Source organism: Sylvia atricapilla, chromosome 1 (genome assembly GCF_009819655.1).
Source record: "Sylvia atricapilla isolate bSylAtr1 chromosome 1, bSylAtr1.pri, whole genome shotgun sequence".
NCBI lineage: Eukaryota > Metazoa > Chordata > Aves > Passeriformes > Sylviidae > Sylvia > Sylvia atricapilla.
Genome location: NC_089140.1, coordinates 66,832,682 through 66,849,626, shown reverse-complemented (window position 1 = coordinate 66,849,626; position 16,945 = coordinate 66,832,682). Strand labels below are relative to the sequence as shown.

Genomic DNA, 16,945 nt, shown 5'->3' with positions numbered 1-16,945 from the left:
CCCAAGGCCTGTCTTGTTCCGTGTTTCCCCTGTGTTGCCGTGATTCCCAGTGACTGGGGGAGGCCAGACTCCCTTCCCACTGGCCTCCTCACAGCTATGCAGGGAGGCATGGATGGGGATGGAGGGATGTTTGCAGTTGTCAGCATGGGAAGGAATGAACAGATACCTGCTTAGAGCCACTTGTTTTACTTGTTTTATTCTCCTGTTGCCCTGATTTTATTTTGTTGCCTGAATGTGGTGTTGACAGTCCCAGGTTTGTTAAGCTCTCTTCGAATCTCAGTATCCTTTTTGCTTGAGCAAGCTCTTGAAGCTAACTGCAGTTTTGTGACAAAGGCTTCCTGGATGGCCAGGTACTCACCAACAAGCTGATACAAACTTGTATGAGGAGCAGCTCACAGATATGTCTTTGGTCAGGGGAGAGAATGCTAAGGTATTAGGAAAGTCTCAAAATTCATCAGCAGCTGCTGATCTTAAATGCAGCCATACATTATTGCAGTTCTTGCAGTGTTGTGTGTTCTGTGTGGCACTGCCATTCCCAGAAAGGGCAGTGCTGGTCAGGAACTCAGTGCAGGCTCAGATCAAACTCTGTGAGGTGATTACCAAATGTGCTGGGCTTTCCTGTTGGGAGCCAGGGGGCTGTCAGGTTTCGCTTTCGCTCTTGGGGCTGGAGCAGCTTTTGCCTGAGTTCTCTTTTCTGGCTGAGCGCGACCACAGGCTCCTGCGTGAGGGCTGTTCCCACAGCACACAGCACTTGCAAAAGGTGCAAACATGGCCTCCCTCTTCAAGTGAGCAAATAGAGCACAGGGCCAAGAGGATGGGCATGAATTCATTCTGTATTAAGGCTACTCAGTAGCTGTGTGCATTGCTGTAAACCAGTTGGACTATAAGGGTGAATTTCACCCAGGAAACTCCTGGTTTGTCCGTATTGTGTCTCATTGTTACATTAGTACAACTTCCTTGTTTTCAGCGTATTGCACCCATGTAATGCCAGAGTATCATGGTGATTCAGAGTTTTCACTAAAGGCATTCGCTAAGTTCAAATTATGGTACGGTTTAATGAGAGAAGCTTGTGGTCATCTGAGCCAAAGTCCTGAGGAGCATTAATAGTCCATAAGTCACCAAAAAGGGATTTTTAAAAGCTACATAAAAACTAAATGCGCACATGTATCCCATCGTGCTTGCAAGGAAATAAAACAGGAGGAGTAAATATGTTTGAATATTTAAAATTCAGCCTGTTAGATGTTATAGTAAAAGCATGCAAAATAGTCTGGAAATACAGGGATCATCTTGTTCTTGTTTAGCTCTTCTTACCCTGTCCCACTCCTTCCAGAAGATCCTCCATAACTCAGTTTTAAGGCATGTCCATGAGCATGTGGTTCACTTGTTTATTCCATGTCTGGGTGTATGTGTCCATGTACAAGTTAGACCTATGGATGTTGTAGACTCACAGAGTTATTTCAAGAGGCAAAGTATTATACCTGCACTAACACAGGTAAAATGACTGTTTCACTAAGGGCTCAGAGGGTTCACAGAAGGAGAAGAGTCTGTCTTCTTTGATGCTCAGGGAGTACCCTTCAATAGATGTTACTCCTTTTGTTTTTGTGCTTGATTTTGGTTTCTTTGTAGAGGAAAATGTTACTTACAGGTGCAAGTTCAAAAGCTTTGGGGTGGCATTCTTAGTTTTTATTGTTAAGTGAAAGAGCAGCCACCAGATACTCCCATGCCACTCTCTTTCTTTCTGTGCTTGTCTTCCTTTCCCCATGAGCTGCTCTGTACTGCTCCTCCAGCAGTGGTGACGCTCCCGGTGTAATTTTCTACTGCTGTGGTGCGGAGTCAGCACCAACATTTCAGTAGCAAGGGCAGACTTGGTATTAAAAAAGGTCAGTTGGGAAAACTTTGTTCATTTGGTTTCCTTTGCCTTGAGGCAGTGCTTTGAATAGTGTTAACCCTTTTTTCTTCCCACACGATGCCTTTTCACCCTTTTTCCTTCCTGCCAGCTTTGATGGAAAGTTATGTTCAAAAGGTAGTGCGGGTGATAGTGCACATCTCTTTTGGGGTGGGAGTGACCATTTGTGCTTGGGAACATTGCCTTGTGCTCTGTCCACTCCTCTGTGTAGAAGCTTAGTAGGAGACCAGTGCATCAGAAGCAGTTTGGAGCGCACTGTAGCGATTCTTAGGTATTATAATCTCAAGGATAAACAGTAAACTTTGTTTATTCAAATGCGATATCTCTCTTTGAAGTTCTGTTCTTGTCTAAATTTGTATACTAGCAGGTCTGGCCTTCATTTAAATGATCCTTGGGGTTTTTTTGTGCCACTTAGAAAAAAAAACCAGTGGGAAAGCCTTGACTAAGCTGCTAGTGTTGCTAAGATGGAAATGACGAAGAAGGCTCAGGATTCCTGTTTGGACCTCATGGGAAAAATTGGTGTGAAAGGCGTGGGGGGGGTTGCACATTCCTGAACCTGTCATTTCTTTTCCCTGTTTCTTCTCCCCCACTGTGTTCTGTACTAAATACTACAGTATGTTTAATGAAACCAATAAAACTATTTGGCCAAGAGTGTTAATCTTTCCCTGGCCCAATTAGTGCATGGCTTCTACTTTTAACGTTAATGTGGATTTTTTTCGGAAGGCAGAACAATAAGCAGCTTTGTGCTATGTGTACCAGGTTTTCCCCCTTCTTGCCTGTATTGTGCGTTTCTTCCTATCTATTCCAAAGGGAGAGCTCATGTGCAAAGACAGTGGAGCAATCTGGAAGAGAGACTTTGTACCAGCTCCCAGGGGCTGGGACATGCTGCTCTGTGCTTGGGTAGCTGTGTCTCAGTTGCAAGTCAAGTGACTGTGACTCTGAAGACTCATCATTTTTTCTCCTTTCTTCTTCCTTCTCCTGTGGCCTGTGTTCTCCTTTTTGCTTCATCCGTGATGCTCTTCACCAGAAGGAGAAACAGCCGTAGCTGTTTAGAGTGGTTTTAAAACAAACAAACAAACAAACCCAAATAAATACACATAAGCAAAGTGGGGGGAGTAACTGTTGATGGGCTCAGCTTTAACATACAGTGGAGTCACACTTTAGCTCAAAGGAGGAAATAGGTCTAGCAAGTGTCTTCCTGTACAGACTGAATGGGAAGCAACAAGGTTTTTTCTTTTTCCTTTTTTTTTTTTTTTTTTAAGCTTTGCTTTTGCAGTATCTCTCCCGTTAGCTGGTTATGTGGGGCATCAGAGGTGGGCCTCTGTCAGAAGCAGGAGCTATAGGCCCCTCAGGGCTCTCTGTGGGATGGAAGTTGCCCCACTTTCATGCTGTCAGCAGCCTCATCAAGTGGAAGGAACATGTTCCTGCAGAAAAGACAGGTCTCTTGGTGTGGCCAGGCAGAGGGGGCTGTGTTGTCTCATTTGGTCCGGTCCCCCCTGCCATTTGTCAGCGCTCTTGCTTAGTCACTTGCTCTCTGCTTTTCCTCCTTTTCACACAGGATGAATGTGACTCTGGGGGGTTTCTTCAAAGTAGAAGATGACTTGAATGCTTGTGACCACTTCCCTGTTTCCTAGAGGCTTTGGTCCGATGTTGAATGCAACCTGAGGCAGCACTGTTTCTCAGCTTATTTCCTGTTTATCCTTTTTCCTGGAGGTCTTTGTTTTCTTTTGGGGAGAGGGAGGAAGGAGGCTCTGTCAGCACAACCTCCACGCTGGGGCATTTGGTGTGAGCTGGGAGTGTTTACAGTCCTGAAGGCAGTATGGCATAGGGCATCTGTTCCAGTTGCTGCTTGTCTGATTCCCTGAGTTTTATAGGTGCTGTGGAAGAAAATCCCAACACTTCACCATCCTCAGGGATGCGTTTTTTTAAAGAGGAAAAAAAAAAACAACAAAACAACCACCCAACCAGCCCAAAGAAAAAAGAAAAAATAAACAAGACTGCAAGAGAAATCTCTCAGTATGTTCCTGCCTAAAGGCGCTCTGCCACGGGTTTTCCCACAGGAAGGAGTGATTTGGCCCAGTATTCTTATTGTTTCTATATCCTATTGCAAATAGAAAGTTATGCTTCTGAAATTGGTGTGTGCTGCTCATACAGTTGTCTTTGTTTCAGTGGTGCATTTTTGTTTCAGTGGTGCATGTTTGTTTTGCAAGAGAGTAGAAAATGCATAGGTAAATAAAAGCATGCAGGAGAAGTTCACTTGTGATCTCTAGACTGTTTTCAAAATTGGAAATTTTTAATGTGCCGAAAATGATTGTAAGGACAAGATCTCTGACTACACATATTTGCTTGCATTTGGAGGAAAGTATTTGGATTCAGAAAAGAAAAATAACTGTTGGCTCAGAGAAAGTATGAAATGGTGTAATAGTATAATACATAGTCTTCCTCCTGAAAAAAAAAATAGAGCAAGTTGGCAGATTTTTCTGAAACAGTAGGTAGGGATTTTTAAATGTGCGTTTATGCCTGCCTGTTCTGCAGGCTCTCTTTGTGCATTTCCCATTTTCAGTATTGCTAAAAGCAACACTGGGAATTCTGACTGTAGTTCTCTGGGAAGCTACTGAACTGTCTTAAAGTTACCTTGGCAAACACAGGAGTCTTCACAGTTACACAATAGATTTTCCAGGATGTATCAGTGGTGACATTAATGTGCTAGGTATTGACTGAAAGAGGAATGAATATGTGTATTTTGGAAGGAATTGTATATTTTGTTTGTTTAGGGTTTTTTTTTTTAAGGACTAAAGCCCTTTTTTTACAGAAATATCTCCAGATAGTTTAAACTCGTTCTTATTTTTAGTAGTGCTAAGCAGATAGAGCAAGCAGTTTTAGATTTAGGCCAGTTTTGAAAATAATTCTGTTGCTTATTCTATTCAAAAGTAAGCTACCACATAAGTCATTAAAATAAGATGGGGACAGGGAGGAAAGAAGTAATTATATTGCTCTTGAATAAGATGGAATTTTTTTTTTTTAAAGCAAACAAAGTAACAGTAAAGTTACAGCAGTTACAACAGTTAAAACAAAATAAAGCCAAACAAATAAATGGCTCCCATAATTGCTGGAGAAAACACACAGGAGAATGGGTGCTTGGCCTCACCTTGGAGCAAGAAATCCCTGTGTCACAGGGATCACTAGTATTTTCTTAGAAGTACAAAAATAATTAGAGAAAAGTTATTTTGAGTTGTTCAGGTTAGTCTGCTTTTCTGGTTTTGAAGGTGCAGATGGAAAACAGTGTTTGTTAAAAGGTTGATGTCTTCCTGAGCCTTACACTGCCTGGATTTAGTCAGGTCCCAGGTTTTGTCTCTGGACTGCAGTGGCTTGCTGTGCCAGATTGTCTGTGAGCTGCTCCTTAGAAGGATGGCAGCTAAATGTAGGAAGGTTGAGTCCACTGCTCTGTCTGGCATGGTGTGAAATGAGGAACCATGTGACACAAGGTGGGCGCTTTCTTTTTGCTTGCCTATTCTCTTGGGTGCTCCAAATTGTTGGCAGTTGAGGTAGCATAGTCATATATAGTTCTCAAATGCTGTTCAAACAGCATTTGAAGATGTGTTGCATGACTGATCTGCATGTCATCCTTGAGAATGTAATTTTTTATAAAGGAAGAAACCCTGTTAACTGTGGTTTGAAGGCAATTGTCTCTGTTCTCTTGATAAAAGAAAAACCCGTATTGAGCTTACTGGTTGGGATTTGTAAATCTTGAGATGATGAAATGTCTGCAGTGTGTTTGTTTCCATAATGAAATAAACACTTTGCTTGTAAGGTCATAAAGGTGTATTTCACTGTTATAAACATATCAGTAGTTTTCCATATTACAAATAATGTTTTCCAGAGTCTATAGCCATGAGTGCTGTGGCCAGAGAACTCCTATTGCCTACGTGTTGGTCATTCCCTATCACTTTAAAAACTATGTTTAACTGCCCTGTCATTCTCCAGAGAGAACAGGCACCCTTCTTTAAACCCCGATGATAGCATGATAAGTTTGTGGTTTCAAGAAAGGGGTGTGGAGGAATTCTGTTGGTGCATACAGTGGTTACTTATGTCTTCAGCTCATGTGGGAACCTTGGGCAGTGGATGTGAGGAATGTGCCAAATGGGCCCAGAAACCTCTGTAGTAATTTCACCACTGCTAGAAGGAAGAAGGTGGCCACCATGAATTCATGTGTTGGAGTAAATGCTAATCTTCCAAGAAGAGAAGAGGGAACCCCAGTGCATATATGAAATTGAATCACCTAAATTCTCTAGATGCAGAATATTCTTCCAACTTCTTAATCAAATGTCACTGCTGTCAGCAATAGGCTAGCTTGCTCTCCTTCTGTTTTTTGCTGGCTCAGTGCTGCAGACCAAGCTGATAGGGGTTTCTCTGTTTGCCCAGGTTTTGCCACTGGCAGAAGCAACAGCATCTCGCAGCCCAGTGCCTGGGCGCTCATGAGAGTGAATGCTTGACTGCCCTGGCACTGCTGGTGTGCTTCTGTCATCAGACCTATTTGGTAGTCAGGAGAGCCCCAAAAATAAAGGTCTGTAGTCTTACTTTCCTAAAGTGGCTTCCATAAAAGCTTACTGTCTTTTCTCTTTTTTCCTTCTCCCTCATGTAGTGCTAGAGGGTGCTGCTGAAGAAGAGGCTGAAGAGCCAGACGCAACTGTACATACTACACTAAGTGAGGAGACCAGCAACCCAGAAGAGAGCCACAGTCAATCAGGGGAGAAAGATGAAGGTAATTAGTTCAACTAGCTCGGTGACTCTATAAATTAGGGCATTGATTAAGAATGTAGAGACATTTCTCACCCATCCATACACCTTATTGTGTGAAGAGTATAAGATACATTGATCAGAAGCACTGGTGCATATATTTCTTTTCTCATCCCTAACTTTTATCTGTTTGAAAAGTATAAAATAGGTTGAACAGAAGCATAGGCACATAAATTCTCAACCAGCACTGCAGGCTTCCAAACTAAGATTTTCTTGGCTCACAGTAACTTGGCACCACATAACTTAGCCTCAAAAAACCACCTGTTTATAATCCTCAAACTTATGTTCCAAAGACAGTATTATGCAGAGATCAAATGTTCACAGACAAACGTGTTCCTCCTTGTTCACCCTCACTTACTCTTCTGTTGCAGTGATTTTCTCACAACACACATTAAGATTCTGTGCTTTCCACCAGAGGTGACAGAGCAGTAGACTTGCAGGGTGTTCCTGTTAGAGAGACTTCTTGAGGAGGGGAAAGGAGTGTTAAATTTGAAAGCATCTTCCCTTTCAAACTTGGAAAGAGGAAAATAGAAGGCCTTTCCTGTGCGTTTGACATGTCTGTATGCTAAGAAGCCAGAGATGAGATTTTAGGTGTATTTTGAGTTTGGTATCTGAGATAGGAGCATCCGTGCTACTTACAGCATGTGATGGAGAGGTTTGAACCTCGACAGCTTTAGCTGTGACATTAGTCATGTATGTAACACATATTCTCCATGGACTAGTATGGCTTCGTATACCAAAAGCACATATGTGCCATCTGTAGCAGAAAAGAGGCAACATGGGCAATACATGGTTTTGTTTTGGTTGGATTTTTGCTACTTTAACTTATTCTGTATACAGAGCTGGCTTAAACTGCGCTTAAAAGAGATCCCAGTACCCTACACTGTGTTACTAATGCCTTAATTGTGCAGTCCTGTTTAAAACTCGTGCCTGCTTGAATGATTGTGCTTGCCAGAGTGTGCATTCATCAGTACTGCTCTACTAGTTCATGGTGATCACAAGGTACCACAAATACCATTTCACAGCAAGAGGGTGTAAAGTAAATCACTCCATATTGAATTAAGGTTGAAAATTAAGAAAACGGGAATGTCCTGTGAGAAAAATGTACACTTTGTCCTATTTATTCCAATATGAGAAGCTTGTCCTGCTATAAGAACTCCAGTTGTTATGGCCTGTTGCCTGTGCTCCATGATCATCCAGCAGAGTGTGATGTGAGTTACAGGGGATGCATGGGATTTTTAAAGATGGCCTAGGAACTCCTATGTGTGTTTTTGTTTTTAATTCCAGAGAAGCAGCTGGAAGGCTTAAACAGCTATAAGGTGTCACCAAGTTCACCAAACAGTTTGGACGGAGCAGACTTGTCCTCCATTGATGCCATGATGTCAGCAGTGATGAATGTGGGGAAGATTGCTGAAAATGGCGGGAATTCTCAAAATGTCAAGTCCCCCTCAAAGTCTCCTGCACCAAATCGGATTGGCAGGAGGAACCAGGTACATAAACCCAAATGCAGGGAGGGGCAAAGGGGAGACAAGCAGCCGCCTGGAAAGTGATAAGATGTAATGTATGTTTCTTTGATTGTTTAGCTTTTTTTCCCCTCAGCACTTGTTTCTTGCCTCTGCCATTGTTCCTCTAGGTATGTTTTCTGGTATCTCTCCAGACCATTACTTAGAAAACTGGGAATCAGAGGGCTTTACTTGCTTGGATTGAATCATAAAACATTTGAGCACAAGCTCCAGTGCCATGCAATGGTGAGCTGGTCTAGCAGATGCCCCTAGCAGCAGCAAAAGTCACCTAAGAACTGCCATTTTGTCCTCTTGCATCCTTTCTCCAGGCTCTTGTATTCACATAAATTCATGAGGTGTGTAGCTGCCCTGCAAAAGATTCAGGTGATTTGTGGTTAAAGGTGGAATAAAACATTCCATCAGGATGCTTAGTTCATATGTGTCGTGTAAGATGCCCTTAACTTTTTGTTAATAAAAGCCTGAAGAGCTATTGCAGAATGCCTTGTATGAATTTTGCAGAGTAAATATATGTAGCTTTTATCAGTTTTATTCCATTTACCAGTTGATGGCACCAGCTGATAGCAATATTGATCTAAACAAGTGAAAGGAGAGTGTTGTATCAGTTAAGCTGTGGTTATTTATATCTGTGGTTTTTTCCTGCTGGGCCACGCTTCACCAAAGAAGGTGCTGCAGAATATCAAGAAAACCCCCAGATCCCTGTGGTCATTTGACTTTAGAGCTTGAGGTGAAGCACGGAGACTTTGTAAACGAATCGAGATGTAACAGGGACCAGAAAGATTGAGAGGCATGACTCATGTGATGTTCCTATAGTAGTTTATTAATAGCTTGTTGAGTAGCTGCCCAGTTGACAGACTTAAAACTTGTTTTGGATTTTTTAGCATGAAAGGAGTTAAAAGCCATTAGCTGTAAATGGGCATTTTTAAATGAGGAATGGGCAGTATACAGACAGCTATGTTTGTGGGATTCTGTTGTCTAGCACCTGGCTCTAAGGTTTATTTACAATGTTCTCACTTAGGGGCTTCCCTGGTTCCTTGATTTCATCATGTGAAGTGAGGCACTGGAGTCCAGACCAGTCTCAGGGCAGTGCTGTTTCACAGCTGTCCACCGGTACACCATGTGGTCTGGCTTCAGGGAAGTTTATTAGTGTTGGTGACCTTTATTCCACCTGGTATTTCGGTGGGCATTGAATCAAAGGAAGCTCTAGAGTAAATGTGACAGGATTAGGAAGGATTCTTACAGCATAAAAATAAACAAATACATTGAAAACATAGTAAATAGCCTATTTGTCTTTAGGCTGAAAGATTGTTAAGGCCAGAGGGGCAAATGGTTACATTACTGAGCAAATAGAAGTGAGATGTGAAATGCTAAGTGGGTCTCAATCTTGTTAGCATGCTCTAATACAGGGAGTTTCCACTTTCAGCGTAGCAGAATGAAAGCACTGAATTGTTTTAGTGTGTTGCAGCGCAGGGATCTCAGATTCTGGTCAGAATATGCCCCTTATTATAATTTCAAGGATAATAACAGCTGATTTTCTGTGTTTGAGTGCTGTTTCCCATGAGTTGGCAGCAAAACATTTTGCCCTGAACCTTTGTCCTAAAGTCTATGGTTCTCTTTATAATGCTGACTTTATCTTGGCTGCCGTCTACCCATAGTCTAATAAGCATGTTCTCACATCAGCTTGCATGTATTTTAACTTCTCATTTGCTTTGCTCTTGAAGAAAATAAAAAGTGTGACAGAGGTGTTTTTTGGGCTGGAGGAAAACAGACAGACTTAATGCACAACTCCAAAAGCATTTGCCATCAGTTGAATGCAGAGCAGTTGTGCTAGATTGACTTACTAAAGAGAGAGTAGCTGACAAATGAGCTGCTAATTTCATCTTTCAGTTCAGGAACTGTGTTTTCACCAACGTGGCTGTGGTGGGGTAGCTGAGTGCTGTGTTTTAAATTGGTGAATGGGGGTACTCTTACAGTAGTGATGCTAATGTTTTTTGGTCCAGATTGGGTTAGTCAGCGGATTTGCTTGAGCTGTGTTACGGTATGCAGCATGTAGCCTGTCTGACCACTGGAGAAAGTTTGGGTTTTAGTTAATAATAAACTCCAGATTCAATACTAATCGGGTCTGGCTGAGCTATAATGTGTTTCTGATCTTTGCTTCAAGGTGAACCAGTAATTACTCTATCTTCTGTTAATTTGCTGATTTGAAGAGAAGGCAGTCTGGAAAGCAGGCTTTGAAATCATCAAGTGCATCATGCAGAACAGCAGCACTCGTTTTAAGAGGAGGGGGGGCAAAAAACAGTAGTGGGTTGATAATTTTGCAGAAAGAACCCGGGGATTAAACATCATCTAAACTGTCAGCACGTATGCAGGGGTTTTCCTCGCGGCACAGTGTGTTTGTTCTCTGTCTTGAGCCATCTTTTAGCAGGGTGCAGTATAATTGGAACTGAACATTACTCCACGGTCAGGTTGCATATAGTAAAATTAAAGTTGTATAAGTAGGATGGAATGAATGTTTGTGACTTACACGTTTGTATATAAAAAATAGGGGAGAGGCACTGAGATAATGCATTTTAATTTTCTGTGAGTGTTCAGACTTCATAATGGCAGCCTTTCTTGCTTTCTTTCTAATGTTTTGCAAGTGCTAGTACGTTAGACCTTGGCCTGTATGTGTGGCCTGCAGTGATTACCTTTGGGAATGTAGGGGCTGAAATGTAGTTGGAAAAGCAAGTACAAGCAAAAGAGTAGGGATATGTGGGAGAACCTAATTCTTTCATTTTAGAAACAAAGTCTCAAGACTTATTTTCTTCAGGCAAAATGGTAAAATAGTTCTTCATCCATGTCTACAGGTTGCAGAAGTTACTGCAAAATTATTATGACTCTGTTTTTGAAAATGTAATATAGGGACTCTAGAATGGTTCCCCAAATCATGCAGGAGAGGATAGTGCTTTCTTGAGAAATAAAAAAGAACTTTCTCTGACACTATCTCAGCGTCTTGCTGTCTTAAGGTGCCAGAGAATTTGTCACAGAGACTTGGGTTAGTCATTCTCAATGTTCTTTGTGAATGCTTGTGTCTGACAACCTGGAAATGATTGCTTCTGAGTTGATGACTTTGGAATATCACTGCGGGAAGAGAATTGTGTGGAGAGAGGAAATGCGTAGATACTCATACCCATCAACTTGTGGTTAAAGAGCTGCTGAGAATGGATTCTGCTTTGTGCTTGTTTTTGAGCTTTCACCAGTGACACTTAAGATAGCCTGCAAAGAACTTCAGTAGAAAATGTCCCTTAGCATAAAATCAGTTATGCTTTCCCATTGGTTGGCAGAGATGGTTTTTGTACTGTCTTGTCACTAAAGGCACACATCATTCTAATGGAAAACTGAGGTTTAATTTTGAGTGCTAAATCATCTTCCTTTTAATATACAGGCATTGGTGCATAAGCCATGCCTGGCTTCCTGGTGAGGTTGTGAAAATGCCCGTTACATCATCCAGTAGCCATCCTTGTGGACCAGTTGAGGCAAACAGCTTTGGTTCCTGCAAGAGTGCCATTTCATCCTTGGCTGGCAGAGTGGTGGCTTTGCTCAGTGTCTCAAGGGCATACTTAAGTCACGTTGAGCTCTCTGGTTGGCTTTATTGTTTGTACTGTGGTTTGACCATGGTTGCTCCTAATTCTCACCTGGGTGGAGAGTGATGGGGTTCATAATGTGTTCTTTTGGAGTCACGTACACTCCTGCATTGTCACCTCTTTCTTGCTATGATCTCATCAGATCTTGCAAGCTTCAGAAGGGTGGGGCCTGGCTGGTGTGCCTGGATGGGATGCTTCCAGCAGCAACACAGGATGCTAAAGGAAATGGTGCTGATGATTCAGTAAATGCCACTCTTCCTTCTGAGTCAGCCAAGGAGCAGAACATGCAGCCCCTACAAAAGGGCACCAAGATAATGCTTTGCCCTCAAGATGGGGTGGAAAATCTGAAGTTCTGACAACTTGTGCTGTTAAAAATCTTTGGGAAGAATAATGATGTTTGCCCATATATTCTGCCGATACTCCAGGAATTACTTTCTGGTCAGCTAAATTCCTCCTGGCAGTTTGAGCTCTTTGCAATTGCCTTCACTTCCTGTCTTAAACTGCTACTGCTGAGTATCTCTGTGCTGTTAAAATGGCTGCTGTACTGTTGTGGTAATTGAAATAGCCCCTGTTTATAAATTCACAAGTTTCTGAAACTTGCTTGGAGGGATCTATCAGATGATAAATGTATAAATGCAAGTTATTCTCTTAGCAGTGGCATTTTGTACTTGGGATGGTATATGGTTATCCACCCTCATCACTGACAGCTTTCTAGTCCTTTTATATTGATAGTCCTTCTGATTGGTTTGTTCTCTTTTGTCCACAGGAAACAAAAGAAGAGAAGTCTTCCTATACCTGTCCTCTGTGTGAAAAGATTTGCACTACACAGCACCAGCTAACTATGCACATTCGTCAGGTAGGCAGAGTACCAGCTTTTGATTTCTTACTTTTATTAAGAGTTTTTCATTTGCTAGGTTGCATTTTGCAGTGGTGAAAAACAATTCCATGTGTAAGCCAATGAAATGCTTCTATTGTTTTGCTTTTATTTTAGCCTTCCCTTGCATTTTCTTCAAAAAGCACACCCCACAAACCTAACCCTGAGGTGGATAATTTTCCTCCCTTCCTTGCCTGGCATTCCACCCCCCACTCAGTGGCTCAGACAAGGATGTGTGTCCTGTTCTGCATAGCTTAAGGTATCCTAAGGATCTGGAAAACCACTTCCATCATGAGGCCTAAGTCCTGTTTTGTTATCCTGTTTGAGTACAGATCTTTTTACTGGTCATGCAAATTAAGAAGCAGGAAGACATAATTTTGAAATCAACGCAGTGTGGAAGAGCCTCTTAGTCTTTCACAGGATATAGCAGTTTTGGGAAGCTTTTTTTTTTTCTTTTTTTTTTCTTTTTTTTTTTTTTTTTAATAATGAACTTTTTTGTCAGCTACAGGCCTGTTCTTGCTCCTCCTGAAATATATGCATACTTAATAAGAAAAGGTTTGCCCTTTTCTCCAGCAGAAGGTTCTGCTTTGGGTGCTAAGGTGTGGTTGATTACTGGCTTCACTAGATACTTATTACTTCAGTTTTTCCTCCTGTACTGTAACTGTTACATAATATTTTTTTTTTCTTAACTTGCCTGGTGTTTTTAGGCGAGTTTTTTTGTATGTGAAGAAATCTTCCAAGTCTCTGAATGCAAGTAAGAAAGAGTGGTACCTATAGCACAGTAGCTAATGGCCATAACTTGACCTTGTAGTGCATTCTTATGGCCACAGAAATCTGCATGTACACTCAGAAGCAGTCTAGTTTTGTTGTCTTACTATGCAGTAAGCTTAAAATTACTATCTTTAAAGAGTATTTGTTTTTAAGTGTCTGTCTTCTGCTGTGAAGTTCATAATTCCATCCTGTTTCCTCACCACTTTTACAACCCCAAACCACTGCACAGCTTAAAGTATCCCAAGGTACCATTTTTCTGAGGGGTTGTTGCTGAGTCCTTCTGTATCCTCTTCTGCTGCAGACCCAGCAGAAATGCTGCATTGCAGGCTGTTTGAAACACCTACATGTGCTGGTGCATTAAGGAGTTAAAGATGAGGGGGGAGGAGGGGGGCTGGAGTTGAGGGAGGAGGGCTGGGGAGGAGAGGTATCTACAGGGCACACCTTCCTATAAGGTGTTGTGCCAAGTGGCTCTTTAGAGCTGCTTAATGTGAGATGTTTATAGTTCTTGCTGATATTTTACTGGCACTTCAGAAGGGGCGTTCAATGAAAAAAAAATCGTTGCTTTCTCCAGCATAACACTGACACTGGAGGGACAGACCATTCCTGCAGCATCTGTGGAAAGTCTCTGAGCTCAGCGAGCTCCCTTGATCGCCACATGCTGGTGCACTCAGGTGAAAGGCCTTATAAATGTTCAGTATGTGGACAGTCCTTCACCACCAATGGAAACATGCACAGGTGAGTGCTGATCGTGTCCCAGGAGTTTGGAAAGGATTACAGCATCGGGGGCTGTTTTGTTTCCTTGGAGGGTCTAGCAAGCTGACTAAAGACACTTGGGCAGGAAATGTGGAGTATCTGTGACCTACAAATGTGGCATAACACACACTACAGCTAGTAGGATGCTTAAGTAGTGGGAGGAAATCAGAATTGAGAATTATTTTCTAGCTTTCTTCAAGTATTATCAAGAGTTATTATAGCTTTTTTTTTTTTTTTTCAGTAGTAATAGTATGACAAATGGATTTTTCTCAAGGGATAAAAATATGTAGCCAAGTTATATAGGAGCTTCCAGTTTTGTAGCTTCAGAGCCATGGATTCACATGGTTGTGTTAAAACATCTGGGCTTTTCTTGGTGTTATGTACTTAGGTATCCAAGTGCCGTCATGAAGATGCCTCTTTGGTATATTTATCTTGTTTTTAACTACATACATCAATATTGGTGTATGTACTATAACTATAGACAACTTACTGCACTATAGATCTGGCAAATTCTCTGCAGTCCAAATTTCCAAGTGTAGTTTCCCTTGTAGGGATGTAGCAGTATGTACAGTTGTCAACTGGGGAAACAAAATGTTAAAGCATATAGATTTTCCTTCCCTTCTCTCATCCCTTGATTCAGTATTCATTTATTTGCATGGGTGGAACATCTCAGAACTGATTAAGATTTCATGGATTCCCACATAGCTTTAGTCCCTATATCAAAGAGTTTACAAGCTACAAAGAAACTGTGAGACGGGTGGGGGAAAATAATACTGCTTACAAGCAGAAGGGCAAGAGTGATGGTTATGGACTGGTTCTGTGTGGAAAGGAAGAGGTCTTGTTTCCCATTACTAGTGATTTTCCAAGCACTGTGCTATAGGTGGAATGAAAGGGTGATTTTGATGATGGTAGGAAAGATAACATAGTCCTGCACAATAGGAGCAATGCATTTTTGTATCATTTTGCTTGTGTTAAACACTTGGGTAAAAAGAGAGAGAATGCAGTTCTGTAATTCCATATTTATTTAACTTAAAATTGGCTGGAATTGGGGAGAGTTGGCAAGATAGATAAAAAATGAGAAGGTAAAAACATGAAGAGATACTGGCCTTGGGCACTGAATAAATCACACATCTGACTCATCTGACGGGAGGTGTTGTGAGCCACGTTTGCCAGGTCGGGTCATTACTCTGCGTGACGAGTGGAAGGCAGGGCCACTGCTGAGTTGCACCTGATGCCACTGTCAGCATCCAAGGGTGACTTCCAGTGGTGGAACTCTGCGATGATCAGTCACTTGTGTCTGGGTAGCTTGCTGAAGGACTGCTTGTGTGGTTTATTTGGGATTTTGCTCACTGGGCATCTCTTGTGCTTTCCTAGAAGCAGGAAAGAGAGACTTCCCCTGCAACTTGACTCCAGGCCTACAAGAGATTGATGTAGTCACCTTTACTTATGCAGGTTTCCCCACACAGAAACTCTTAGCATGCTTTTGTAGCAAATTTATCACCAGAATTGCCAGACTCAGTGACTTGCCCAAAAGAAGTAGAGATTAGAACCTTCTGATGAGAAAACAGTTTAGTTTTAATTTTTTCTTTTAACAAGGTGAGGCCTGATGTTGCCAGGATGGAGTGCTGTATTTACTGACTGGACTAGGAAGGAGCTAAGTTCATGCAAGGAAAATCTTGATATTGAAAGGTTTTTGGTCTGATAGGTGCCTGTCGGTTCTGTTAAGCTCCTCCTTGTGCAGGGCTGCCCTACAGCAGCAGAAGCCTGTTCCTGAGCTTGGTATCTCTGCAGCAAGCGACCCCAGACTCATGACAAGCAAAATCGTGAGCACAGTGAAATATTCTGGTTCTGTTAAAGGAGAGTTGTGGTTGGCAGACTGTGCCTTCTGGTCTTTTCAGTGAATAACTTTTTCTTGTTGCTATAACTGACTATAATACTGGATCTTGTTCCTGAAGGAAAGCATGAATGTGCAAGTAGGCAGATGAGGATATATGCAAAGTGAAATCAAATTTTTTATCAGGTGCCATGACATAGTCAAAAGGAAGATGTTCATTGTGCCCACCAGTACCTCCTTCTGAAACAGGTATTTCTGGTGTAAGATGGTGTGAAGTAGATTCCTTTTTCAGGCATCTCAAACTTAGCTGTAGCATCATGTCCAATGGACTGTCAGTGCTGTGGCTGAATGTGTCTCACATCTCATTCAAAGCTGCTCCTGCCTCAGGATTCCAGAGCAAGGACCTGTTTGCCCAGGTCGTGCTTCATGTGTAACTCCTGCAGGCCACGTCTGTGGTGGTGCCATGTCTGTTCTTCTGTACCAGCTAGATGATACTACAAGTTCATCTTTCTCCTCTTTTGTTTGCAGTTCTTTTATTGTTCTCTATTTTCGTGCTACATAATCTAAGTAATGACAGATGTATGTCCAAAACAGCAAAAAAAAAAAAAAAATTCTCGTGCCTCTGGTAGCCAGCATGGTGGTATCCTTGGACCATTGCACAACATTGAGTCAGAGAGAGGAGTTACAGGTTTAGCAGAAACTTGTGATATGCTGGTAAAGAATCAGTGTAACTTGTGAAGGTCCTGCAGGACCTTTTGAAGATTTACTGCACTTACACCAAATATGCTTAGTTTACAGGAGAGGAGCGAGGGAGAAGTTGGTCTGCTGGTGTCTGAATGGGGGAAGAAATGTGTAGGCTTATGCCAT

At 42.0% G+C, this 16,945-nt stretch overlaps 1 protein-coding gene across 7 annotated transcripts in view; it reads left to right on the top strand.

Annotated features, from left to right (window-relative positions):
• Nucleotides 1-16,945, top strand: part of RREB1 (ras responsive element binding protein 1) — a 121,986-nt gene that overhangs the window by 50,171 nt on the left and 54,870 nt on the right. For all 7 annotated transcript variants that reach the window (XM_066324911.1, XM_066324920.1, XM_066324944.1 and 4 more), the window contains 4 exons: nt 6,549-6,668; nt 7,991-8,193; nt 12,613-12,702; nt 14,063-14,226. In XM_066324911.1, the coding sequence (XP_066181008.1) occupies nt 6,549-6,668; nt 7,991-8,193; nt 12,613-12,702; nt 14,063-14,226 (577 nt within the window). The remainder of the gene's footprint in view (nt 1-6,548; nt 6,669-7,990; nt 8,194-12,612; nt 12,703-14,062; nt 14,227-16,945) is intronic.